Raw genomic sequence first — 27,511 nt, forward strand, 5'->3', positions numbered from 1 at the left:
ATGACGTATGAGTGCGTTTGCTTGTTGTCTGATTGAGGGTAGATTATCTGTTGTTGTGATTATTGCTGCGTGAGAGCGTGTAGTGTTAGTGTTGGATAGTGTGATGCTGTTGAGTGTTTTGTACAATTTGCTGGTGTTTGTTTTGTGATCAAGTGTATTGATAAAGTTTTGCCAATTTTGTGTTTTTTGTTCATGTATTTTATTGGCAATCACAGTGTTTAGTGTTTGTATTTGGTCTGCTATGTTTTGAGGGATAGGTGTGGGGGTATCGTGTTTAAATACAAAACGCAGACAAGAGATACATCCCTAGAGGCAACAGAAAATCACACAACCCCAACTTCACACCAGAAATCCAAGGCCTCATCTGACCTGGGTAGAGGATAGAGATGACCCTCCATACACAAGGAACTAAAAAGGGAAACAGATGGGTGATGGATGGATGAGTATATAGATAAAATAGAATTGTCTCCAAGTCTTTGGCCATTTTGTTTTCAATGGAGAAAGTGGATATAGAAAGACCCAAACTTTGGTTGAAAAGTTAAAATTCCATTTTAAGCAATGACCAACATTCAACCACAAACTTCCCACTAGGTTTGTTAAGGAATGACATTACAGAAGAAATATTTACTAGTATAATAAAGCAATAATAAGCAATGCAAGAGTCATTTGAGATGTTTTAATGTATGTGTATACAAAAAGTTTAACTTATAGAACCCTTCTATATGAAGAGTACTAGTTTCCTAAACAAGAGTATTTAATTCCTATTTTGCTACTTTTGTACGTGGTTTTGGCTTAAATCTGGAACGAATCGTGTCATTATTTCCTTCTCTATTGCGAGAAATTTCAATGCAAAAGAACTGAATTCGGGTAACAAGGATGGTATTGGCTTCACTATATTCATCGGTGCTGTCTACACGAACAAGTGTGGCAAAGCTGAAGTCTTCAATTTCTTTTTGGAATGCATTGCAAAATGGGCGCCACTTCTGTAAATGGAAAATTAATATTTGGTTACATAGCCTGTTTATAAAGCATTAAAAAAAAAAATATGATGTTAACAAGGAAGAGATTAGGTGGATCAAACAATTGTACTAAGTTATGTGATAAGTATTGTAGGCTGAAATGGGGATGAAATTGGTGGGAGAGGATTTATGCCTTTGACTTTGGCTACCTCCCTGGTAAGGGGGGAAAAAGCCCTTGGTGTATGTATGTACATGATGATTAAATGAAGCAGCCTTGCTGTGTCTTGCTGCATTGCTTCTGAACCAGGGTGATGGGCAAGATGCAGGGATAACCTGTCATCCATTAGGAGCTAAGATGAGAAGATGAAAGGGTGGTGAATGGGAGTAGAATGGGTAGGAGTGGAATTGTGCCTTTTGATTTTGGCTAGCTACCTCCCTAGTAAGGGGGAAAGAGCCCTTGGTATACATATGTATATGACAGGGTTGACAAGAATATATTGTGAGATGTATGGGACTGAGAGAAGGCTGTTGAGGTATAAGAAGTGAGAAATGGAATGTGGCTTCAAGTGAAAGTGAGGTTGCACCTGGGCTGATGTCACCATGGCTGTTCATGTGTACATGGATGGGGTAAGATGGGAGAGGGTTTAGAGATGGAGTAATCCTTAGCAGGGCCCTAACATGTGTGGGGGGGGGGGGGCAATATAGGGGGACGGCAATTCTATTCTGGACATGTCCTAGGAGCCCTGAATATTTTAATGTAATATATGAATTTTGTGTTACAATCAACAGAATATGAAATATTTTTCCTTTATCCTTTCTACAATAGGGACATTAAATACAATTTTTAAAATCCGTTTAATTATCTCACAAGCGAATAGCTAAAACAGGCTGGAAGGGATGGTAGAGATAGGGGCATCACTGAGAACTTTGCCCCGGGGCAGCACTTTGCCCTGGGGCGGCACTTAGGCATGTAAGGGCTCTGGTCATTAGACCAATGGTTGCCAACCTGCGGCTCTGGCAGGCCACTTGTGTGGCTCCAAAAGCTTCTTACAAAATAATTATTCCAAAAAAATAAAGATGTCATATACTGTACATTTGTAAAACAATTCTAGTAAAATCATATATGAACCAATAGACAGAGTGGTTGGGAAGTGTGGAGTTCCAGGAAAAAATTGTAGTGGAGAGTTGATGGTGAACATCTGTCTAGAGAGAGTCAATGATACCAAATACAGTGCTTAGGAAGAAAGTCAATCATAAGTACACATGGGAGAGGGTGGTAGATAGGGCATTAATGGACCATATAGTGGTAACCAGGAGAACAGTAGGAAGAGTTAAGGATGTACATGTTCTTAGGGGAGAGAGTGGGGAAATATCAGAACATTTTTTGGTTGAAGGTAAGTTGAAAGTGGAGGATAGATGGAGAGAGGAAAAGTATGGAAGGTAGAGAGGTGCTTAAAGTGAACTGCTTCAATGAGAAAGAAAAGGAGAAGGAGTACAAGAAGAAGCCGAGACAGGAGTGAAGAACAGAGAACTAGGAGTGGGGGTGGTTCAAGGAGGGAGTCATAAGGTGTGCAAAGATGGTGTGTAGAACATGAAGGATGGGAGGAAATAGAAGGAAGGGTAGTGAGTGGTGGGATGAGGAAGCAAAGAAGGTTGTAGAAGAGAAGCGAGCATTCACAGATTAGTTACAAATATGACGAGAATCATATGAGAGGTACAAAGAAAAGCAGTAACTCAAGCATAAGTTAAAGGAGGCAAAGAGAAGAGCAGATGTGAAATGGGCTAAGAGTATGACAAAATTTTGAAACTAATAAAAAGACATACACATTTATGCATATATAAATGTATATTACATTACTTTACATTTTCACTAATGATTGGCAATCTAATAGTAAAAAATTCTACTTGAATAAAGTTCATTATATGAAAGTACTTAAACTCCATGAGTATGTTAATGTTTAGGAATAAAATAGACAACCTTTGAAGTTTAAAATTAGCAAAGACCTCATCTAGATCTTCCCAATATCTGGATCATCATGGCCTTCTTGTATATACATGGTGTTAATAAAATCAAACATCTAAATACTCTATACCCTAAACCAAATTTAATTTTCACCACAGTATTTGATGAAAGACATCACATACCTCTTTTGCAATTGGAGACTTTAATGCTTCTTCCTCTAATTTGTCAACTTTAAAATCTGGAAATTCTTTGCGAAATTCCTTGTATATCATGTCATCTTTGGGTGTTAACTTGAGTATTTTTGGGTCCACAGCACACAGCAACTGTGGTAAACAAAAGAAAATGGTTAAATATGCATGTTACATGTGGCACTGCGAGAACAAAGGAAAGACCAATGAAAAGGTGGATGGATTGGGACAGTGTGTGTGAATAATAATAACAATACATGAGAACATAATGAAGAAGACTACAAGAGACCATAAGGCCTACATTAGCCTTTCTATGTCCATTACCACATATCATCCCTATCCATAAAGTCATCTAACCTTCTCTTAAAACAATCGATACTTTCAGTGCTCACTACATGGTTACTAAGTCTATTCTATTCATTAACAACTTTGTTGGTAAACCATTCTTCCCTATTTCCATTTTAAATCTAAATCAGTCCAATTTAAATGCATTACTACAAGTCCTGCCCTACTATCTTAATATGATGACCTTGTCTACATCACACTTGATAAAGCCTTTGACCCAATTGAACACCTCTATTAGATCACCTCACACTCTATACCTTTCAAGAAAGTGTAAATTAAGGTGCCTAAGCCTGTCATAGGGTAAATTTCTTAGCTCATGTATCATTTTGGTCATTTTCCTCTGTGTTGATTCTATAGGATGGAGACCAAAACTACCACATAGTCAAGACTGGGTCTAACTAACACCAGACAGTCTGATAGATAGATAGATAGACTTTGTCTGGCAATAAATCAATGTACATGAAGTGCAAATAATGACAAGAACACAGTTCGAAATAATAAATGTAAATTGCCGAGGATAACACAAAAAGCATGAACGCTTATTTCCATTGTGGTCCTCATCAGGTTATTATTCTACATTAAGTCACACGGACAAACATACATAGGGGGCTGAGGGGCATTGTTTCCTGGATTTAAAGTCAGAACTCACTAGCACTCCCAAGTTTCTCTTGGATTCAGTTTTCTCTAAAAACCTACATTTAACACTGCACTTTGAGATAATGAAGTTCATTTGCCATTTCATTGACCATGTGAATAATTTGTTAAGAGCTTCCTGCAGTATATTAGCATCTTCCACTGACCTAAATTGGCATCCTATTTTAGTGTTGTCCAAAAACTCAATGACATCACTAATAATCCCATTCTCCAAGTCATTTATATACATAATGAACAATAATGGACCCAAAACCTACACCCTCAATTTCGTGGATACCCATTTACTGGAGAAAATACAGTGTCTGGGTAAATTTATGATACTCAGGCAAATGCCTGGCCAAGTCTGGGGCCTGTTGAAAAAGTCCAAGGTGACACAGTTATCCAATTCACGAGGTATGTGGCAGTGTGACCTTCCACTCCACCAAGCACTTTCCAATCTCATCACCTACCAGTAGAGCCACTCTTTCCCTCCCTCACCCCATCATCACTCCCACTACCCTCCCAAACTCAAAATCATTATTTCCCTTCAACTTTGTTTCACTAAATGCTAACACATCCATCTTCCTTCTTGCAAACAAATTGCCAATCTCTTCCTATTTACTTCCATCTGTACCTCACCCACACACATGTAATGATCCAATTTTTAGGGTTCTAGCACTGGACCTTGTGGTCTCCATCCTGACATCTTATCTTGTCCTCATATTGTCTTCAGGTAACTTCCCTTCAAAAAATCTTTCATCTATTCAAGTAGCAAATGAACATGTGTGTGTTCTATCTAATTGTATCTTACAGGAAGGGGAGCTATGCTTGTAGTGTCCCATCTCTGTATCTCAGTGTGTGTGTATTTACCTAGTTGTATCTTACAAGAAGGGGAGCCATGCTCATGGTGTCCTGTCTTTGTATCTTGCAGTGTCTAACTTGCTCTTAAATTCGTGTACAGTTCTTGCACACACTATTGTTTTATCCAGTTTGTTCCACATATCCACCACTCTGTGTGGAAACTGTTTCAGGTCTCTTCTATTGCTATCCTTTCTGAGTTTCTTTTCATGTCCCCTTGTATTTCTCTTATCCCAATTTATTAAGTCCTCTCTATCAAGGACTTCCGTACTTTTCATGATTCTGTAAATGGTCAGCAGGTCGCCTCTTTCTCTTCTTTGTTCCAAAGTAGGTAATTTCAATTTAGACAGTCTCTCCTCATATGACAGGTTTGAAAGTGTTGGGGCCATTTTTGTGGCTGCTCTCTGGATTCTTTCAATTTTCTTTATATTCTTTTTGGTACTGGGTGACCATAGTGTCGCAGCATACTCCAGTCTAAGCCATATTAGTGTGACTAGTGTTTTTTAACCATTTCTTTGTCTAGGTAAAAGCCACCTTTATTGATCTTAGCAAGTTGCCAGATTCTCTGACAATTTTGTTTATCTGGGGATATGTCATTTGAGATACTCCCAGGTCTTTTTTAGATCCCACTTTCTTTACTTCCTTTGTTCCAATTTTATATTATCCTGATTTTTTTTTTTTTTTTTTTTTTTTCCCAAACTCAATTGTGCCAAATTTCTTAGTGTTGAAGTCTACTTCCCACTTCTGGCTCCATTTCCAAACCTTGCTTAGGTCTCTCTGCATTGATTCACAATCTGTTTTAGCATTCACTTTCCTCAGCAATCTATCATCATCTGCAAAGAAGCTCGTGTAACATTCCACATCTTCATCCATGTCATTCACATAAATAGCAAAACACTATTGGAGCCAATACCGATCCCCGCAGAACTCCACTAATCACCTCCTCCCAAGCTGAACTCTTTTCTATGAGCACTACCCTCATTTTTCTGGAATGCAAGAAATCCTCGATCAAGTTTAGTAATTTACCTTGTATCCCTATGTTTTCCAGTTTTTTAAAATAATTTTTGGTGTAGTACTTTGTCGAAGGCTTTTTGTAAGTCTAAGAAAGGACAAAAGGAGCAAAGAAAGGAGCAAAATTTGACGCAGCCCGAAGGGATTTCTCCCCGTCATCTCATTTTGTGCAATGGGGGGACGGAGAGGGGGGGTCGCCGATTTAATTAAGCGGCCTTGCTGTGGATGTGCTGTGTCTTGCGACACTGCTTCTGACCCAGGGCACTGGACAAGGTGCAGGGATGACCCGTCATTCAGGAGGTGCTAAGATAAGAGGGAGGGTGGAGGGGTGTGGAATGTATTCAGGGATGGAATGGGTGGGAATGATTTTATGCCTTTTTCTTTTTGGCTGCCCCCCTTGTAAGGGGGAGGGAGCCTTGGTATATGTATGTATGTAAGAAAGGACAATCAACCCATCCATCCCTTTCTTGTATTATATCTATTAGTCTTGAGTAGAAACAGATTAAGTTTGTGGCACATGATCTTCCCTGTCTGAATTCAAATTGTCTCGGGTTTACTATATAATTTTCTTACGGGTGTTTTATCCATCTATTCTTGATCATTTTTTCACAAATTTTGGCTACAGTGCTTGTAAGGGAGACCAGTCTGTAATTTGTTGGTTCTTTGTTTCCTCCTTTATATATTGGTACAATATTGGCATTTTTCCAGTCCTTTGGTATTTTTCCTTCTTTGAGTGAGCAACTTATTGTTATATATTTTGTCCAACAATTCTTCTTTACATTCTTTTAGTATCCAATTTGCAATTTCATCTGGGCAATGTGATTTCCTGACATCAAGTTTCATTAACTGATCTATCATTTCTTTTTGTGTTATTGTTATTTCCCTCATATGGGGAATCACACTTCAATTCCTTCATCCCAATGCTGTACTTTTTCTCTAGTGAAAAGAGAATTGAAGTGATTGTTCATGACTTCAGCCATTTCTAAATCTTCTGTATATTTTATATTCCCATAGCGTAGTTTCACCATTTCCTGTTTATTTTTAAGTTTACCATTCACATATCTATAGAATAGTTTGGGTTGATCTTTCCATTTTTCTATTGTGTCTTTTTTGTAGTTTTTTTTTCCTCTCTACACACTTTTACATATTCATTTCTGGTTTATATATATTAGCCACTTTCCAGGTTTTCTAATCTTTTCTCCATCTTTTCCAAGCTTTATCTATCGTTCACCTCACTGCATCTTCTGTTCAACTAGCACTTAATGTTCACTTTTTCCTGTTTCTGTCTTGGTATGTATTTGTTCACTCCATCAAAATCATCCATTTCTCTTCCACTTATATCTCTTCATTAGAGAATTTTTCCCAATATGCATTTTGAAAGAATTTCTTAAGTTTCCCAAAGTCTGTTTTGTTGTACATCAGTCTTATTGTATATTACCAGGGTAAATAATATATTCAATGTAGGAATGGAAGTAAATGCATAATTGGAAGTGTGTGTGTGTGTACATGCATGTGTATTTACCTAGTTGTGCCTAGTTGTATTATACGGGAAGGGAGCTATGCTTGTGGTGACCTGTTTTTGTATCTCTCAGCATCAAGTTTTTTCTTAAAATCTTGAATAGTGTTAGCACACACTGTTTCTTTGTCTAATTTGTTCCAAGTATCTATCACTCTGTGTGGGAAGCTGGTTTTTTTTCAGATCTTTTCTGTAATTATCTTTTCTTAGTTTCTTTTCGTGTTCTAGAAGCTGGATGAAATCTTAAATTGTCATTTCTGTTTATGTAATTATCATTTCTATTTTTGTAATGCACAAGTTGAATGAATGTAAAATAGATTAATATCATATATTTAACTTAATGTATTATTCTGTGTGTGCATTATTTTCTGTGGAAGGGAATAAATGAAACCAAACTGAGAAAATGGGAACCAGAGGAAATGCTCACACAAGGATGTGGACTGTCGACCAGGACGCGTCAGTGAGTCATGAGCAAGCTACCAAGAATGAAAGGGTATTGATTGAGTGGATAAATTGGTGTACATTCAGTGATCCAATAAAACTGTGACCTGGAACTTTTCTTTCATTACAACCTTTGTTGACGGACAACATATGGTGTACAGCTGTGGGATCTTATTCTTACCCACCCCCAATCTACGCATACTTGTCAATGCTAATTCAATGCTGTGTCCAACGCATTCTGACGACATTAACTGCCTTCCACTTTACGGCAAGTTTCCTGCCTTCCTGCCTGGGTAAACCATTTTTGATTGCAACATGTTCTCTCCATCTCTACAATACTGCCTACAAGATCTCCTCTAGAGTCACCTCCGCCTCCACAACCACGTTCACCAGGAGTGAAGTGTGCACCATCCATAATCCATTTCCTGTTTGTCTCCTCCTCCACCAGCCCTCACTCCATTTCGCTCCCTTCGCATACCAGTAACAGGAAGTTGCCTGTCCATCATTGTTCGCTGTTGATCAACACAAATCCCACCATACGTCTTAGTGTCCCTGGTTCTGGACACCACCAGCCGGATCCATCTCTACTACCCCAACCACCACCTCAACGTGGACTGCCTCCTCCGCTCTACCACTCTCCTATCTTCGCGAAGTGCTGACCACCTCATCTGGTCTTCCTTCATCCGCTGTCTATGCCGAGCGGTATACCTTCTCTGCTCCCCAACCACCACTGCCTAGTCAGCGCGTAGCCAACATCATCCTTGTTCTCCGAGACCAACCCCTTCACACCTCCTCTTGCACTCATCAAGTTCCACAGTTTCACCGAGCGTTCGTCTTCCCCACTACCTGGAGTTTCCTCAGTTCCATGAGATTGCCTTCCTTCAAGATTGACATTCTGTGATATGAATTTGACTATAGTGGTGCTTTTGATATTGTTACCAATATATATAACATATTTCCAAGTATTTTATACATATTATTACAAAGGATTACAAAGGCGGAGCATGCCGACAGGAGACCTTTTGATCCATATCTAGGTCGGATGCAAAAAAAAACAAAAAAAACAAAAACAAAAAAATCATATTAATAATAAATTAAAACTATAATAATGTAAATAACAAATAAAATACATAAATAAATGCATAGGTATAGTTGAATAACAAACAAACAGGTAAATATTAAATGATGATAAATTGACATATAACTAATAATAAATGAAAATCACAGACAAATTATAACAAAACAAAAACAAATAATATAACATAAATTATAATCATTACAGCATCTTACTTAGGTATTTATCTAAATGATTCTTAAAGCTTCGAACTGAACTACATTGCACTACCTGTGCAGGAAGTTTATTCCATTCATTAACTACACGGTTGGCAAAGTTGTTTCTACCTACTTCCAAATTGAATCTATTTCCGGACAGTTTGAGACCATTGTTTCTTGTCTGATTCTCATTCAATGTGAAAATTTGGTCACTTTTGATGTTGTCAATTCCCTTTAAAATCTTAAAGACCTGTATCAAGTCACCTCTGAGTCTACGCTTTTTTAGGGAAAACAGATTCATGTGCTTAAGTTGATTTTCGTATGATTTATTTTTGATATTTGGAATCAGTTTTGTGGCTCGCCGTTGTACTTTTTCCAGTCTGTCAATGTCTTTAATGAGATTCGGTGACCATACGGAAACAGCATATTCCAAATGTGGACAAACTAACGATTTATATAGCTTGTTAACGAGTGATGGACTTTTGAAATCAAAAGATCGCACAATCAATCCCAGAATCTTGTTTGCTTTCTCAGAGGCTGAAATACACTGCTTGGATGATTTGAGGTCGTTACTGATAATTACGCCGAGATCTTTTTCACTATCCACTTTTGTTAATGAATTTCCAAATAACTTGTAATCGTACTTACTGTTATTTTTACCTATGTGCATTACCTTGCATTTACTTGTGTTAAATTTCATTAGCCACTTTTCAGACCATTGCTGTAATTGATCTACATCTTCTTGAATACCTAATTGGTTTGAGTGATCATTTGCCACTCCGCACAGTTTTGTATCATCAGCAAATTTGGAAACAGTAGATTTTAGTCCATGGTCTACATCATTTATATATACTATGAATAGAAGTGGCCCAACAACGGAACCCTGAGGAACTCCACTTGCAACACTTTTCCATCCAGAAGTTTTTCCATTTAAAACAACTCTCTGTTTTCGACCTTTCAACCAATTACTAGTCCAACCTAATAGGCTACCACTTATTCCATGCAAAGCTAATTTAGTAAGTAGTCTTTCGTGTGGGACGGTATCAAAAGCTTTTGCAAAGTCTAGATATATTAAATCTATATTGTTTCTTTTGTCATAATTCGAGATAACTGTGTTGTAGAATTCGAGTAAGTTAGTCACGCAAGAATGTTTCCGTCTGAAACCATGCTGGCTATCATTTATCAAACGGTTACTTTCTAAATGATATTCGATAGCATCTCTGATGATAGTTTCCATTATTTTTCCTACGATTGAAGTCAAACTTATAGGCCTATAGTTATTTGGTTTCTTTTTGTCACCTTTTTTGAATATGGGAGTAACGTTAGCTAGCTTCCATTCTCTTGGGACATCTCCGGATATGATGGATTTCTTGAAAATAATTTCTAATGGAACAACAATCTCATTTTTCATTTCCTTTAAGATTCTTGGATGCCAACCATCAGGCCCTGGTGTTTTATTAACTTTGAGTTTGTCTATACACCTTTTAATTTTTTCTTTTGTTATATTTACCGTAGTGAGTAAGTTTACCCCAGACTTTTTACAGGTTTCAGTTTGGAATTCACTTTGGGGTGTTTCGTTTACGAATACCGAGCTAAAATAATTGTTTAAGATATTACACATTCCTTCATTTGAATGTACCTCCTCTCTGTATCTTTACTAATTCCTTCCACTGTTTGCAGCCAAGACATTCTTTGTGTGTTCTCCTTCCCCTTCAATACTGTTTCTCAACATGTCTTTCTACTATTTCTAAGGTAAGTGGAAAACTCTTTGGCACTACACACCCTTCCCACATGACAAAATTTCCTCACTTTCCTCTTCCTAGTCCCAATTACCCTCCCCCTTCATCCCCAGAGTCCCTACCTCCACTCCCTTCATCCCCAGAGTCCCTACCTCCACTCCCTTCATCCCAAGTGTCACAAACACCACCTTCGAGTCCTACTGCCATGGCTTCCTCGTCCACCTAACCTCCCATTCCACAACTAATGACTATAGTACATGAAACTGTCGACATTCCCAAATTTACAGGAGACAATATTCCCACCCACACCTTTCTTGCAAATGTCAATATGGCTATTAACTGCAGAAAATGTGCAACTGATCAGGAAAAGATAGCAGTTCTCCACAGCTTTGTTGACCTTACCTCTAATGCTGGTGACCTTCTTTCTGGTGCATTCACAGACTGCACTAAGTATGATGACTATGTTAAACAATTCAAACGTACCTTTGGAGAACACGACACCCTAGGTTCCCTCACTCCTCTTTATAACCTTGCTCTCAACACCAACTCCCCCTTTATGTTAGAAAAGTAGGAGCATTAAAACTCGCATCTGACCTTAAGTCCAAACTGAAATTAGCCCTCATAGCTTCTGACTGGCTTGAAGCAGGTGACAAAATATCCCTTGCCAATGTTGTTTCCCTCATTTCCTACTTTTGATTTCTTTCTCTTCTCCATCTGGACACCTTAGCCAAAACTTCGTCTGTCCAGTTCACTCTTAACGGATTTTGCTCATAAAATTCACTATTCAACCAAGACACTGAATGACATTGTTGCCCAGCCAGTCCCTGTCACCAAACCTACGTTCCCTATTGCTCATATTTCCAGATCTTCATCTTGTCATAAATACATTTCTCGCCCCAGATCCAACTCCCATCCTAGACACAGACCTTCCTACCGTAACACTGTCATCTGCTACTTCTGTCAGAAACCGGGACACTATGCCAACCGTTGTGGTCTCCATTTTAACACTCCTCCCGATAAACAATGCCCTATTCATGGCCTTTATTTTCACAATGCTGCTAAGCGTCATGTTTTGAACTCCACCCTTTCTAATACCTTCCCTCCCCATCAGACTTGCCCTTCTTCTTCTCCTAAATGACTATCTGCCTCTGTTTCTCTCAGGACTCCCCCTCCTAGCATGCATGTCCCGTCACCACCACCCGCCCCATGTCCCTTCCCATTTGTACTTTTTCTAACTCTAACAAATGGTCACATGCGCTTTCCATTCCTGCTACTGAACATAACATCCCTATATTTCTCTTCATAGATTCCCCTGTAAATATTATATCTTCTTCCACCTTCCTCAAACTCCACTGCTCCTATAAGTGTGTCACATTCTTGGAACTCTCCGACATACAACTTACTAACGTAGATGGTGTACCATTTCCAGTTCTAGGTAAGATCCATCTTCCAATCAGTCTCACTCCTCAAAGTTCAGAGATTCAAACTCCCCTTTATGTGGCCGATGTACAGTTTCCTGCAGATGTGCTTCTAGGTCTACACATTATGTGGCAATATGGCATTGTCGTCTACCCCCCATATCATGGGACTCCTTATGGTAGTAATTTCATTCCTGCCCTCCCTTTGGCGACTACCCCTATACCACTTCCTACAGTTCCTAGTTCTGTGCGATCCCCCTCCCTTCAACAAAGCACGCCAGTTGTTTCAGTTCCCACTATTGCTGTTCCTCCTCCTTCCCCCCCCTGACCATGTTCAGGCACCTCCAACAGATAGTACTTCCTCCCAGCCTCCTCTAGATTCCACTTCACAGGACACTGTACAGCTGTCATCTGAACCTTCTCTTCAGACTTCACTCCCTCTTTCCAGTGAACCTGCCTTGACCAAATCTTCCAACCATACAAATCGAATACGTTCTTCTTGCATGTAAAAATCTAGGAAATGGAATACCAAATTCTCTTCCCCTTCTCCAGAATTCTCTCCAACAGAACAACATTTCTCTCCTCCCTTAGATGAATTGGTAATTACCTCCTCCCCTGTCTCCACTGTGCTTTCCACCATGTGTCGTACTACTCGTGCAGTGTTAACAAGACCCATGACTCTACCACCACATGAGTATTGCAAAGTGCAGCTTCGCATTTTACGAGCTCAGGAATGTGATGTTCTTTATATGCCAGAATCCACCCCTGTCAATGGCATATCACTAAATTCAGCCATATGCACTACAACCAAGAAAGATCATACTTCTTTTCTAGTTGCCAATGACACTAATGCTCCCCTCCATCTCAAACTTGGTACAAACTCATGTGATTTTCTATTGTATCCTTCAACAGTAAAACTCATCGATGACCACAATTCTTCCTTGCCAGTTTGTACCATTAAGTCCGATGTGCCTCATGCACAGGTTCCCATTGATGCATCTCACTTCAATTCCCTTGACTTCCCCAATGCTCAACAGGATTTAGTTTCTCTATGCAATGCCTTTCATCATGTCATTCCCTTGCCAGGTGAATCGCTAGGTTCTACTGACCTCATTCACCATCACATTCCTCTTCAAGATGGCTCCAAACCTTGCTGTATTCCAGCTTACAGAATGCCGCACGGTTAATGTAAAATTGTGGACAAGCTCATTGCAGACATGCTTGCCCAAGATATCATTGAACCCTCCATTTCTGAATGGAATTTTCCCTTATTTGTTGTACCAAAACCAAATAGTACCTTCTGTCCTGTTGTTGATTTTCAAGAACTAAACAAGATCACCATTCCTGAACGGACACCTATTCCTGTCTTACAAGAAATTTTACATTCTGTTGGTCAGAATAATACTGTATTTTCAACTTTAGACCTAATGTCAGGCTATTTCCAGAATCCTCTTACTCCAGAAAGCCGACCCCTGACAGCCTTCTCAACTCCTTCTGGTCATTTTCAATTCAAACGCTTAGCTATGGGTCTAACCTCTGCTCCTTCTGTCTTCACAAGACTTATGCATACTATTCTTGATGGCTTGGTGATAATGTCTTTATGTATTTGGATGACATCATAGTAGCTTCTAATTCAATACCCGAACACCTTCAAACCCTTCAACAGGTATTTTCTCATCTTGCTGATGCCCTCAAACTCAAGTTGAGCAAATGCTCTTTCCTTAAGAAAGAAATTTGTTTTCTTGGTCATGTCCTCACTTCTCATGGCATTCTTACTGTTTCTGATCAAGTCAAAGCTGTTGCTGACTTCCTTTGTCCCACATATGTTGAGCACCTTCGCTCTTTCTTGGACTTTCAGGATATTACCGAAGATACATCCGCAATTATTCTACTATTGCAGCTCCTCTTACTTCACTGCTAAAGAGAGATGTTCCTTTCCACTGGTCATCTGCCCAGGAACAAGCTTTTGCAGACTTAAAGAATGCCCTTACTACTGCTCCTGTCTTAACTTTTCCTGACTATAACTTACCTTTCATTCTCTATACTGATGTCTCCAAGGTCTTGGTGCTGTCCTTATGCAGGTACAAGACACACACCTTTGCCCCACTACCTTTGCCAGCAGACTCCTTAACAAAGCTGAATGTAACTATTCTGTTACTGAAATTGAAGCTTTAGTGGTCATTTATGCTCTTCGACATTTTAAGGATATAATCCTTGGCTGTCCCGTCACAGTCCATACAGACTACCAGGCACTTCAGCTTTTTAAAGGCAAGAACCTGTCTGGGAAACTTGCTCGCTGGTTCTTGACCATTCAGGAATTCAATGCTTTTTCCATTCAGGAATTCAATTCTTTTATGTGCATGGTAAAGCAAACAATGTTGCAGAAGCACTTTCTTGGAATGATGCTGCTATCAATTCCCTCCCTCAGCCAGTCACTCTTACTCATGCGCATGTTCATGCAGCTCAAAGATAAGACCCAATGTGGAAACGTGTGATATTTTCTCTCGAGTCAGGAGATACATCAGACCTTACAGACTTCTCTACCTCCATGGAACTCTTCAGACTTGTCAATGACGTTCTTTACCACGAAACCATGCTTTCCAACAAGCATGAACCAAACAGACTTGTACAACAACTCTTAGTTCCTTCTGACTTAGTACCTGAAGTTCTGTTCCTATTACATGATTCTCCACTTGCTGCACATCCAGGTAAAGACAAATGCTTAACCCCTTCCATACGGTGCCACCTATGTAGGCGTCATGAGGAGCAAGTGGATTCGCGACGCTGCCATATCGGCGTCTTGATTATATTTATTGTAGTCGCCCCTGTGTTTTTACATTCTCCCAAATGTGCCCTGAATCCCATTCTCTGTGGTTTTCAAAATTCGCGGGTGAAAGAGAGAACAATCGATATAAGCGGTGACTATATTTTATGATGCGAGTATTATTACGACACGTCGTACGGCTGGCATTGGCTGCTGCCCGCGAGATTTAAGTCCCGTAGTGAAGTGGTTAACCCCTTCGATACGATGATGCCTACGTAGGCATCATGAGGAGCAAGTGGGTACGTGAGGATGCCGATGTCGGCGTCTTGATTATATTTATTGTAGTTGTACCTGCGTGACCCCCATACTCTGTAAACTGGCTTCATCATATTTTCTATGGTTATCAAAATTCACGAGTGAAAGAGAACGAGCAATATACAGCGGTAACTTTTATTTCTTATAATGCGAGTATTATGACGCAACATTGCACGTCTGGCAGCTAATGCTGCCTGGGAGATTTTGGCCCAGAGTGAAGGGGTTAACACAAGCCAGGCTTCAGTACTTTTGGCTTACTATGAGAAAAGATATCCATGTCTACAGTGACTCCTGCCATTCTTGTGCTACCCATAAAGGTCATATTCACAGTAAAGTTCCCATTTTGACATATCCAATCCCTAGCAAACCCTTTGACATGGTTGCGATTGACCTTCTCAAGTTACCACTCATTTCTAGTGGAAATCAGTACCTGTTTGTGTGTAAGGACCATTTTTCCAGATTCTGTATCCTTGAACCTGTTCCGGACAATACTGCTAAAACAATTGCAAAGACCTTCATTGACAAAGTTATTTGCTCCTTCACTACTCCCAAAATCCTTCTCTCTGACAATGGAATGGAATTCAACAATGAGATTCTTTCAAATATTTGTAAATCCTTTCAGATGACAAAATGTAATATCGTTGCTTACCACCTCAGTTCAAATGGCCTTGGTGAACGCCAAAACAGAAAGATTCTTAATGTTCTCCGACACCTCACTTCCAACCTTCATCTCTCCTGGGATCACCATGTCCCTATGATTCAGTCTTGCCTTAACAGTGCCATCAACAGGTCAATATCAGAGTCACCTCACTTTATCATCTTTGCTTCAGATAAGCGACTTCCATATGGTCACCCACAGACGTGCAGTTTAAACTGACAGTTACAACTGTTCAGTTATAACTGTCAGTTTGAAACTGCATGTGTGTGGGTATCTCAGTGATACTGAGATACCCACACACATGCAGTTTCAACTGACAGTTATAACTGTCAGTTTAGGTCCTGGAGCCGCAGCATCTACGTCGTGGGACCACCCCCCAACCACAAGAGTTGGGGGCCAAACAGCGGCAACCAGCCCTGGCCACTGGCTCTACGCAGGTGGCACCGATCTCCAAGAGGAGCTACGTCTGCCATGGGGAGTACCACAATCCTTTTTCTCAACATGCAATATTACGTTTTTTCTGCACCGAGGGGCGATTTTCCAGTGATCACCCCTCTTCTACTTTTAGCCGGAGATGTAGAGAGCAATCCTGGGCCCACCACAAAATACACATGCCCAACATGCTCTAAACCCATTACTTCGAGCAGACAGACAAAGGGCTCAGTTCAGTGCAATATGTGCAAAAACTGGGCCCACCTCACTTGTACAACACTTGCTGACACAAACCAATACACAAACACTTGGACATGTTCTACCTGCCCTCCAGTAGCCCCACTCCCACCTCCCCAACCACAGCCAGCACCCTTACCCACTCCCAATTTCCCTTTGCCCTTATCCCCAATCAGTACTCCCCTTCCTTTGTCCCCAATCTCTCCTTTCCCCCCCTCTAACCCAGATCCTATACCTTCCCCATTAACACCCCAAACCGCAACATACAACACATACAGAACACACAACATCAACATATTACAACACAACATTGACGGTATTAACACGAAAAAACATGAACTAGAACACTTTCTTAAACAACACAACATACACATTGCAATTATACAAGAAACAAAACTAAGACACTCACACAAAGCACCATCATTTCATAATTACACCACCATTAGACAAGACCGGACCGACGGCAATGGCGGTGGACTCATCACCCTGATCCACCACTCCATCTGTTTTGTGGACACAAGTGCCACAACCAAAATTCTTCTCCCTACCACAGATAACACTACAGAAATCCAATCCATTCGAATCCGCACAGGCAACAAATCAACACTGACAATAGTCAACATGTACATTCCTCCCCAATCATCCCCCACAGTTCCAAACACCTTCAGGCCTCAATTTAGCCAACTAGCCTCAATCCCCAGCCTGATCATGGGTGGTGACTTCAATGCCAAGTCGTCTGCCTGGTATGTCGACAACTCTGACACAGACAGAGGGCTTGATATACAGACTCAGTTTGACTCATTGACTATCATGAACAACACACATAATCATACACATATCCCACACCAAGCCCTCTACACTCCCTCCTCTCCTGATATCACCTTCTGCTCCCCCTGCCTAACCCCAACAACATCATGGAGAGTGGTTGGAACCCTTGGTTCTGACCACCTTCCAATCATCATCACCACCAAAACAAGATGCACCCCAGTTGGCCACAGACACACATACACCAATTACAAGAGAGTTAACTGGGAAGCTTTTACTGAAGAGACAGAACATTTTTAAACACTTAACCACTTCACTATGGGACTTAAATCTCGCGGGCAGCAGCCAATGCCAGCCGTACGACGTGTCGTAATAATACTCGCATCATAAAATATAGTCTCCGCTTATATCGATCGTTCTCTCTTTCACCCGCGAATTTTGAAAAACAACAGAGAATGGGATTCAAGGCACATTTGGGAGAATGTAAAAACACAGGGCGACTACAATAAATATAATCAAGACGCCGATATGGCAGCATCGCGAATCCACTTGCTCCTCATGACGCCTACGTAGGCGGCACCATATGGAAGGGGTTAACAGTACACCAATCACAAACATAAACAATGCTGTGCACACTTTTAATACAATCATACAAAACGCAGACAAGAGATACATCCCTAGAGGCAACAGAAAATCACACAACCCCAACTTCACACCAGAAATCCAAGGCCTCATCAGACGAGACACACTTAAACACAATACCCCCACACCTATCCCTCAAAACATAGCAGACCAAATACAAACACTAAACACTGTGATTGCCAATAAAATACACAAACAAAAAACACAAAATTGGCAAAACTTTATCAATACACTTCATCACAAAACAAACACCAGCAAATTGTACAAAACACTCAACAGCATTACACTATCCAACAGTAACACAACACGCTCTCACGCAGCAATAATCACAACAACAGACAATCTACCCTCAAACAGACAACAAGCAAACACACTCATAAATCATTTTGCACAAACAAGCCATCTCACTTCTCACCCTGACGACCGACGCACTATTCGACGTAAGAAAGATTTTCTCACAGACTCAGACTATACACCCTTCATAGACAGTCAGACAAAACACATAATACATAATCTCAAGCACTCATCCGCCTGTGGCCCTGATAACATAAGTAACATCCACCTAAAACACATTGGACCAAAAGGTATACACGCACTCACAAACATTGCAAACTACAGCTATTCACACAACACTATACCTTGTAAACTATAGCTATTCACAGAACACTATACCTGACATCTGGAAGCATGGTAAAATAATCACCATTCCAAAACCGAACAAAGACCCAACAATCCCAACATCGCACCGCCCAATCACACTTCTCTGCACCCCCTCTAAAGTCATTGAATGCCTAATACTTAAACTTGTCACACCACATATTCCCCTTGCTGACTCACATGGTTTTAGGCCACTACACTCCACAAACACTCTTCTGATAAACCTCACACAAAGAATTTTAGATGGCATCAATTCAGATAGGCCCCACCACAGAACACTTCTTATAACATTAGACATTAGTAAAGCTTTTGATGCTATCCCCTGCCACAACCTAACAAATAAAATATATAACACAGACATGCACAATAACACCAAAAGATGGCTGGCCAATTATCTGGCAGGTAGGAATGCTTACGTGTCATATAATGGCCAATCATCACACATCAGAAACATTAAGAATGGAGTACCACAGGGCTCTGTTCTATCCCCCACGCTCTTTAATCTATACATGCATGACTTACCCACACCAGACACCTCAGAAATACAAATCTCTTCCTATGCAGACGACATAACAATCACATGCACACATCGTAACGCAGACAAAGCTGCAGAAATAATCCAGCCATACCTTGACACACTCAACACATGGTTCATCACAAACAGACTCAAAATAGCTCCAACCAAATCTACAGCAACACTTCTCACCAACTGGACAAAAGAACACAAATACATACCTCATCTCTACATCAACAACACTCTAATACCACACACAAACACACTGAAAATTCTTGGTGTAACATACGATACATTCATGTCTTTCAAACAACACATCACAAACATAAAAAACAAATGCACACCTAGACTTAACACACTTAAGTCAATCACTGGAACAACATTTGGACAAAACAAAGAAACTAATACAACAATATACAAACAATGCATACGCTCAGTGATGAATTATGCAAGTCCTGCATGGGCTCCTAATCTCAGTAAGACACACCACAACACCCTTCAAATCATACAAAACAAAGCCCTAAAAACAATTACAGACCATTTACACCATGAAACAAAAGTCCTCAATGTCAAGGACCACCTCGACATGAGAGGCACACAAACACTTGCTGCAGCCACCACAAACACATCACACCCGCTACACTACATAGCAGAACACCCACACACACCAAGAAACATTAAAACAACACCTAAAGACCTGTATCACACACAGATACTCTCTTCTCTTCCTCCACAACCACCAAATACCAGCCTCCGGAAACATATTCATAATTATATCACTCACCGCTCCATTAACACACTGAAAGACAACACACTGCTGCATGCCAGACCCCCTGATATCCACCCTTCTGAATCCTCTCTCCCACGAAAGGACAGAGTCCACTTGGCCAGACTGCGGTGCAGCCACCACCCAGCACTTCTATGCTACCAGAAGAGGCTGGATGACCACATTGTGAACAGCTGCCCGGGATGTAACACTTCACCCCATACCATACAACACATAATGGAAGACTGCATTATACACAATCATGCACGCAAACAACACAACATAACGTCTATAAAGGATTTGTGGGAAAACCCAGTTTCGGCTGTGGCATTCCTTGGGGAGATGGGACTGCTTGGACAGACAGTCTAGGGAATGACAACAACAACAACAACAACTGTCAGTTTAAATTGCACATGTATGGCCGGCCTATGACCTTCTTGCTTCAGATATAGGCCCTATTTACAACCTTGATGATTTTGTAAAGATTTCACTTGCAAATTTCAGCACTCTCTTCAAGAGAATTACACAGTCTCTTTCTCTCGCCAAAGACGAGATGGCCCGTTTTCACAATAAAAATGCGAGAGAATCTAACATTGCAATAGGTGACATCGTGTATGCCCTGAACCATTCTCCCTCTTCCAAGCTTTCACCAAAATTCCTTGGTCCCTTCCGTGTCCTCGCCTTCGAACCTACTAACAAGTCAAATTGAAACACATTCAGACATAGAAACCATTATGCACCAGGACACCCTTAACCACTTCACTCCGGGCCAAAATCTCGGGGGCAGCATTAGCTGCCAGACGTACGATGTCGTGTCATAATACTCGCATCATAAAAAATAGTCACCACTTATATCGATCGTTCTCTCTTTCACCCGTTTATTTTGATAACCATAGAAAATGTGATGAAGCCAGTTTAGAGCGTATGTCAGTTACGCAGGGACAACTGCAATATATATAATCAAGACGCCGATATGGCAGCCTCGCGTATCCACTTGCTCCCCATGCCGCCTACGTATGCAGCACCGTATGGAAGGGGTTAAGCTCTTCTCCCAAGGTGTAGACTGCGACACTGACCCTCTGACTCCCACCGACACACTTCCTCCTTCCTTTCCCCCTTCACCTTCCCCCCATCTCCCACCCATATAATCTTCGCAGCCATAATACTTCTTCTTGAACCTCCTAACCGTCTAGCTGCCAAAGTGTTTGCCACTTCTATCTTTCAAAACCCTTAAAATTTTATACATGTGTTCTTATATATACATAGTAGTTTTATGTCTTCATGGAAGTGTGTGTGTGTACGTACATGTGTAACTTGTTCTAGAAGCTCCAGGAAGAAATCTTAAATTGTCATTTGTTTACGTAATTATCATTTCTATTTTTTAATGCAAAAGTTGAATGAATGTAAATTGATTATTATCATATAATTAACTTAATTAATGTATTATTTTGAGTGTCTGTTATTTTATGTGAGGGGAATAAATGAAACCATATACATATACCAAGGCTTTTTCCCCCTTACAAGGGAGGTAGCCAAAAAGGGAAAGGCATAAAATCATTCCCACCCATTCCATCCCTGAATACACTCCACACCCCTCCACCCTCCCTCTTACCTTAGCACCTCCTGGATGACGGGTCATCCCTGCACCTTGTCCACTGCCCTGGGTCAGAAGCAGTATCACAAGACACAGCACATCCACACCAAGCCCGCTTCATTAAATCGGCGATCCCCCCTCTCCGTCCCCCCAATGCATAAAAGAAGACAGGGAGAAATCCCTTTGGGCTGCGTTAAATTTTGCTCACACATACTACCTCACCCCCCATCCCCCTGCCCATTCCACCTCATGCATCACATCATCATCCATATACAACCATTCTCCATTCACCCGTCTTCTGTCCTCTCCCGTCCTTCCTCAACAGACATTCCCCTCTTCCCCAAAGCCCCCTTCACCCCATCCATCCACCTCATCCTAGGACGTCCCCTCATGTTCACTCCCTCCACATCTGCCTTCCATACCTCTTTTACTAGTCTTTCTTCACTCATTCTTTCCATGTATCCAAACCATCCTAATACTCTTTCATCAACCCTATCTCCCAACTCCCTTACCACCCCTGTTCTCCTCCTCACCTCCTCATTTCTCACTCTATCTAGCCTAGTAACCCCTATCATACTTCTCAGACACCTAACTTCAAACACATTCAAACTCCTTCTCCCTTCCTCTCTTATGTTCCATGTTTCTGCCCCATACAGCGCTGTTGGCACAATCACTTCTTCATACAGTCCCTCTTAGCATCCATTCCCAAATGTCTATTCCTCATTACACTCTTTAATCAACCAAGGTATTTACTTGCTTCTCTCAATCTACATTCTACCTCCACCTTCACTCCACCTTTTCCTGCCACATTTGCACCCAAGCATCTAAAAACTATCCACTTCCTCCAGTCGCTCTCCCTTAATGCTCACTTCCAGTCTACTGCCACATTCACCCCTTGTACATCTCATCACCTTACTTTTAACCACATTTATCTTTAGCTTTCTTCTATCACATACTCTCCCAAACTCTGTCACAAACTTCCTCAGTCCCTCCTCCGATCCTGCCACAAGCGCAGTGTCATCTGCAAACAACAGCTGGCTCACCTCCCACTTTTCTCATTTTCTTTAACCATCTCCAATCCCTGACCCACTACCCTTCCATTTACCTCTCGCACTACCCCATCCATGTATAAGTTGAACAGCCAGGTAGACATAACGCATCCTTGACAAAGACCCACCTTTACCTCGAACCACTCACTCTCTTCATTTCTAATCCTGACACAAGCTCTACTACTCTCATAAAAACTCTTGACAGCTCCTAGAAGCTTTCCTCCTATCCCATATATCTGCATAACCTCCCACAGTGCCTTTCTGTCTACCCTATCGTAAACCTTTTCCAGATCCATAAAAGCCCAAAAAACATCCTTCCCCTTTCCTATAGCTTTCTCACATATTAGTCTTACCACAAAGATCTGATCTACACAACCTCTACCTGTCCTAAATCCACACTGTTCCTCACCAATTACTCCCTCTGTTCCTCTCCTAATCCTCTCAATCAAGATCCTTCCATAAGCCTTCCCAACTACTACATTCACACTTGTCCCCTTTTCCCTTGTAAAGTGGAACTATACAGGCACTCCTCCAGTCCTACGGCACCCTACCCACTCTCCAGCAAACATTAAATAATCTCACCAGCCAGTCCACCATCACTGTACCTCCTTTTTTTAGACATTCTGCATGGCATCCATCCAGACCAGGTGCCTTACCTGCTTTCATCATCTTAACAACTGCCTTCACTTCATCCTTCCTTATTTCTCCTCCGTTTTCCTCACTCATCACTCTCATTTTCTTAGCATTTCCCACTGCAACTATCTTTCCCTCCCTATCCTCCTTCACATTTAGCAACTCCCTAAAATATTCTGCCCATCTTCCCCTTACTGCCTTATCTTCCATTATCTTCTCTCCATCTGCAACTTTTACCTTTTCTTCTCTACATGATTCGCCTCCTTTTCCTCTCTTAATTTCTTTCCAAAACATCTTTTTATTACTTTCAAAATTTTGTCATAATCTTACCCCACTTCACATCTGCTCTCCTCTTTGCCTCCTTTACCTTTTGCTTTAGATCTCTTTTCTTTTCTTTGTACCTCTCATATGACTCCCTTGTCCTATTTTGTAAACAATCGTGAAAGCTCGCTTCTTCTCTTCTACAACCTTCTTTGTTTCCTCATCCCGCCATTCACTACCGTTCCTTCTATTTCCTCCTGTCCTTCTTGTTCCACACACCATCCTTGCACACTTTGTGACTCCCTCCTTGAACCATCCCCATTCCTCCTCCACACCTAGCTCTACTCTATCCTTCACTCCCTCCCACTCCTCCTTCAGCTTCTTCTTGTACTCCTTCTCCTTTTCATTTAACCCCTTCCATACGGTGCCGCACATGTAGGCGTCATGAGGAGCAAGTGGATTCGCGACGCTGCCATATCGGCGTCTTGATTATATTTATTGTAGTCGCCCATGTGTTTTTACATTCTCCCTAATCTGCTCTTAATCCCATTCTCTGTGGTTTTCAAAATTCACGGGTGAAAGAGAGAACGATCGATATAAGCCGTGACTATATTTTATGATGCGAGTATTATTACGACACGTCGTACGGCTGGCATTGGCTGCTGCCCGCGGGATTTAAGTCCCGTAGTGAAGTGGTTAAAGAGTTCACTCTAAGCACCTCCCTACCTTTTGTCCCTTTCCTTTTTCTCCATCTATCCTCCACTCTCAACTTACTTTCCACCAAAAAATGATCTGATATTCCCCCACCCTCTCCCCTTAGCACATGTACATCCTTAACTCTTCCTATCATAGTCCTATTTACCACTACATAATCCATCAACGCTCAATCTACTACCCTTCCATCCACCACCCTCTCCCATGTGTACTTATGCTTGACTTTCTTCCGAAACACTGTATTTGCTATCATCAACTCTCTAGACACATTTCCACCATCAACTCTCCACTACGATTCTTTCCTGGAACTCCACATTTCCCAACCACTCCATCAATTGGACCATTTCCTTTCCTAGCATTAAGGTCTCCCAGTACTATTACATTGACATTTCTCCCTAAATCTTCTATGCACTCATTTAAATCTATCCAAAAGGCCTCCCTTTCTTCTACACTCTTCTCACTGCCAGCCCCATATGCACTTACAAAGACTCACATCTCCTTTCCCAGTTTGACCTTCATCCACATTATCCTTGAGGAAACCTCCTTCCACTCCACTACATGTTTACCTATCTCTTCACTTACTAGAATAGCCACCCCTTCCCTCCCTCACCCTCTCTTCACTCCTGATAACCTCCCACTTACACTCACCCTTCCCTTTCAACTTAGTTTCACTCAAAGCCAACACATCCATCTTTCTTCTCACAAACATACTACCTATCTCTTCCCTTTTACTCTCATCTGTACCACATCCACGCACATTAAAAGACCCAAACCTTAGGGTGCTGGTCCGAAAACTCCCAGACCCTCTTATGCCTTTACTTTTTCTTTTAGGAATGTCCCCTGTGGGGCTACAAGGAGAAGGATGCCTAGTCCCACTCCCTGTCCCTTTCTTCTCACCTCTTACGATCCAAGTGGAAATACTTGGTGGCAGTATTCTTTTCCCCCACCAAATTGAGAAAATGGGAACCATAGAAAATGCTCACAGAAGGATGTGAACTGTCGACCAGGACACGTCAGTGAGTCACCAAGAGTGAAAGGGTATCAAGTGAGTGGATAAAGTGGTGTACATTCAGTGATCCAATAAAACTGTGACCCGGAACTTTTCTTTCGTTACAACCTATGTTGATGGACAACAGTCTTCCTTTTCTGTATTTCTCATTTCTCTCCATACAGTATATATTTCCTCCTTTAGTTCAACCTCTATTAGTATGTGGTCACTCTTTCCAAATGATGCCTTGTATTCAATTTTATCCACAATTTCAGGTTCTGTTGTAAATATTAAATCTAGTCTCAATGGTTCTTCACTACTTCTATATCTAGCATTTTCTTTTACCCATGGTGTCATTGTATGCTCTACAGTCATTTCAAATAATACATTTCCCCATAGATCCTCTCTGCCTTTCACTGTCATCTCTTCCCAACAGATCTCCTTGCAGTTATAATCTCCCATAAGTACCAGGTTACCTCCATCCTTATGCATCTCAATGAATGCCTTATATCTTCTAACATTTTTGAATGCTCGCCCTCTTTCCAAGAGCCCGTTTTTGGGGGCACACAAATGACCAAACTTTCTACTTTTCATGTCACTGTCTTCAACTTTTATCATGATCATTTCCACACTGTTTTTACCCTCTGTAACCTTTGTCACATTTAAGTTTTTCTTGGCCAAAAACATGATTCCTCTGCCCTGTTTCTCGTTTCTGTTTTTAATCCAATAATTATATAACCCATGTCCAACACTATTTGGTGGTAGTGGACCCCTTAATTTCATCTCCACAATTCCCATTATGTCCGTTTTTTTTTTTTTTTTGGACAGGTAATCATTTAGTTCATTCAATCCTGAGTTTAATCTATGTTAGTATAAGCCACTTTTAATTTTTTTCCTTCTCCATCTTGTTTTCTGTTCCTTTTGTTTCACTTACCTTGGTGTACCATTTTCTCAGCCTCATGTCTAAGACTCTCCAATAGAACTCCTTGCTTTCGGTCTCCATTCTCTTCATTTTTCTTTCTTCTTTTTTAGCTTCATCTCTTAGTGTCTTCTCTCTCTTTCCTCAACATTATTATTTTTTTTTTTATCCATATATTGTTGTAATGTTCACTCTTTGCTAACTTACCTGATTATGCAAGTGTGTCTTCTGCTACCATTTGTGATCTTAGTTTTATCTTTAGAGGTTGATTTTGTTCTTTAGAATAGTCCCATTCTATGTACTTCTATTTCTTTTTCTACTTCTTGGTCATCTTGTACTTCTTTTTTAATTGTTTTTGCTATTTCTTTTTCTGCTTTTTCTCTCAAGTACCTAACCAGATCATGTTTTTCCTTTAATCCACATACTACAACACTTTTTTCTATCCACTGTATCTCTGACCCAGTTTGCTTTTTCTTAAATGACTTGAATAGTGTCCTTTGCATTTTCCTACTACTTCTTTAAAAGCTATCTCTCCATTTTCTCTGATTCCTTTCCATTTCTTAATCTGCATATTTTCCTCGCCTAAGTTTTCTCCAATTCTTTCAGACATTGCCCGTATTTTGTGAGTTACCTCTTTGTTTTTTGTCCTCGCTATTGTTAGTATCAATGTTTTTTATCTTTTCATTTTCACATTTAACCTCAATTAGTTCTTTTTTTAATTCACTTCGCTCATAATTTATTTTGGAATTCTTTTTCTTTAGTTCACATACCTCTATACTTCAAAATTGTCTTTCCTTAATTCCATGAATTCTTTCACCCACGAGTTTCTATTAAAACTCATCTCCCTTTCCATGTCTATGATTCAACTCAAATTTCTTCTTTCGTACTTACCAAAACCAGAAAAAGGATCATTATTGTGTGTGTATAACCTACCTCATAAATCTAAAATACTACTAAATACCTCAGCAGGTAATTACAATGCATAACAAGACTTACATTGAAATGAATTTCAGCATGCTCCATTGCCTTCATGGCCCACATCCCTTCCATCGTGGGCTGCAAAGAGGTTCAAAGATTGCACATTTTGGTAACCATTACTACCATCCATTACACAAAAAGAAGTTATAACAACTGTTGCTAATTCTAATTTGAGTGCAACAAAATAAAGTTGACAGGTTCTTTATTTTCTCTGTATTTTTTTTTTTTATTGACAGTATTCTGAATAATAATCCACAAAAAAATCATAATAAGGCTAAACTA

At 40.5% G+C, this 27,511-nt stretch overlaps 1 protein-coding gene across 1 annotated transcript in view; it reads right to left on the bottom strand.

The window, feature by feature from the left end:
• Positions 1–661: 661 nt before the first annotated feature.
• The window catches only part of LOC143020022 (protein PBDC1), a 45,931-nt gene continuing 19,081 nt past the window's right edge, over positions 662–27,511 (bottom strand). The window contains exons 4-6 of the mRNA XM_076176138.1: positions 27,248–27,307; positions 3,105–3,245; positions 662–983 (exon numbers count right to left, since the gene is read on the bottom strand). Coding sequence (XP_076032253.1) covers positions 762–983; positions 3,105–3,245; positions 27,248–27,307 — 423 coding nt within the window. The 3' untranslated portion in view covers positions 662–761. The remainder of the gene's footprint in view (positions 984–3,104; positions 3,246–27,247; positions 27,308–27,511) is intronic.

The sequence above is a fragment of the Oratosquilla oratoria genome, chromosome 38, assembly GCF_046742065.1.
Source record: "Oratosquilla oratoria isolate Oo_2021 chromosome 38, ASM4674206v1, whole genome shotgun sequence".
Lineage (NCBI taxonomy): Eukaryota > Metazoa > Arthropoda > Malacostraca > Stomatopoda > Squillidae > Oratosquilla > Oratosquilla oratoria.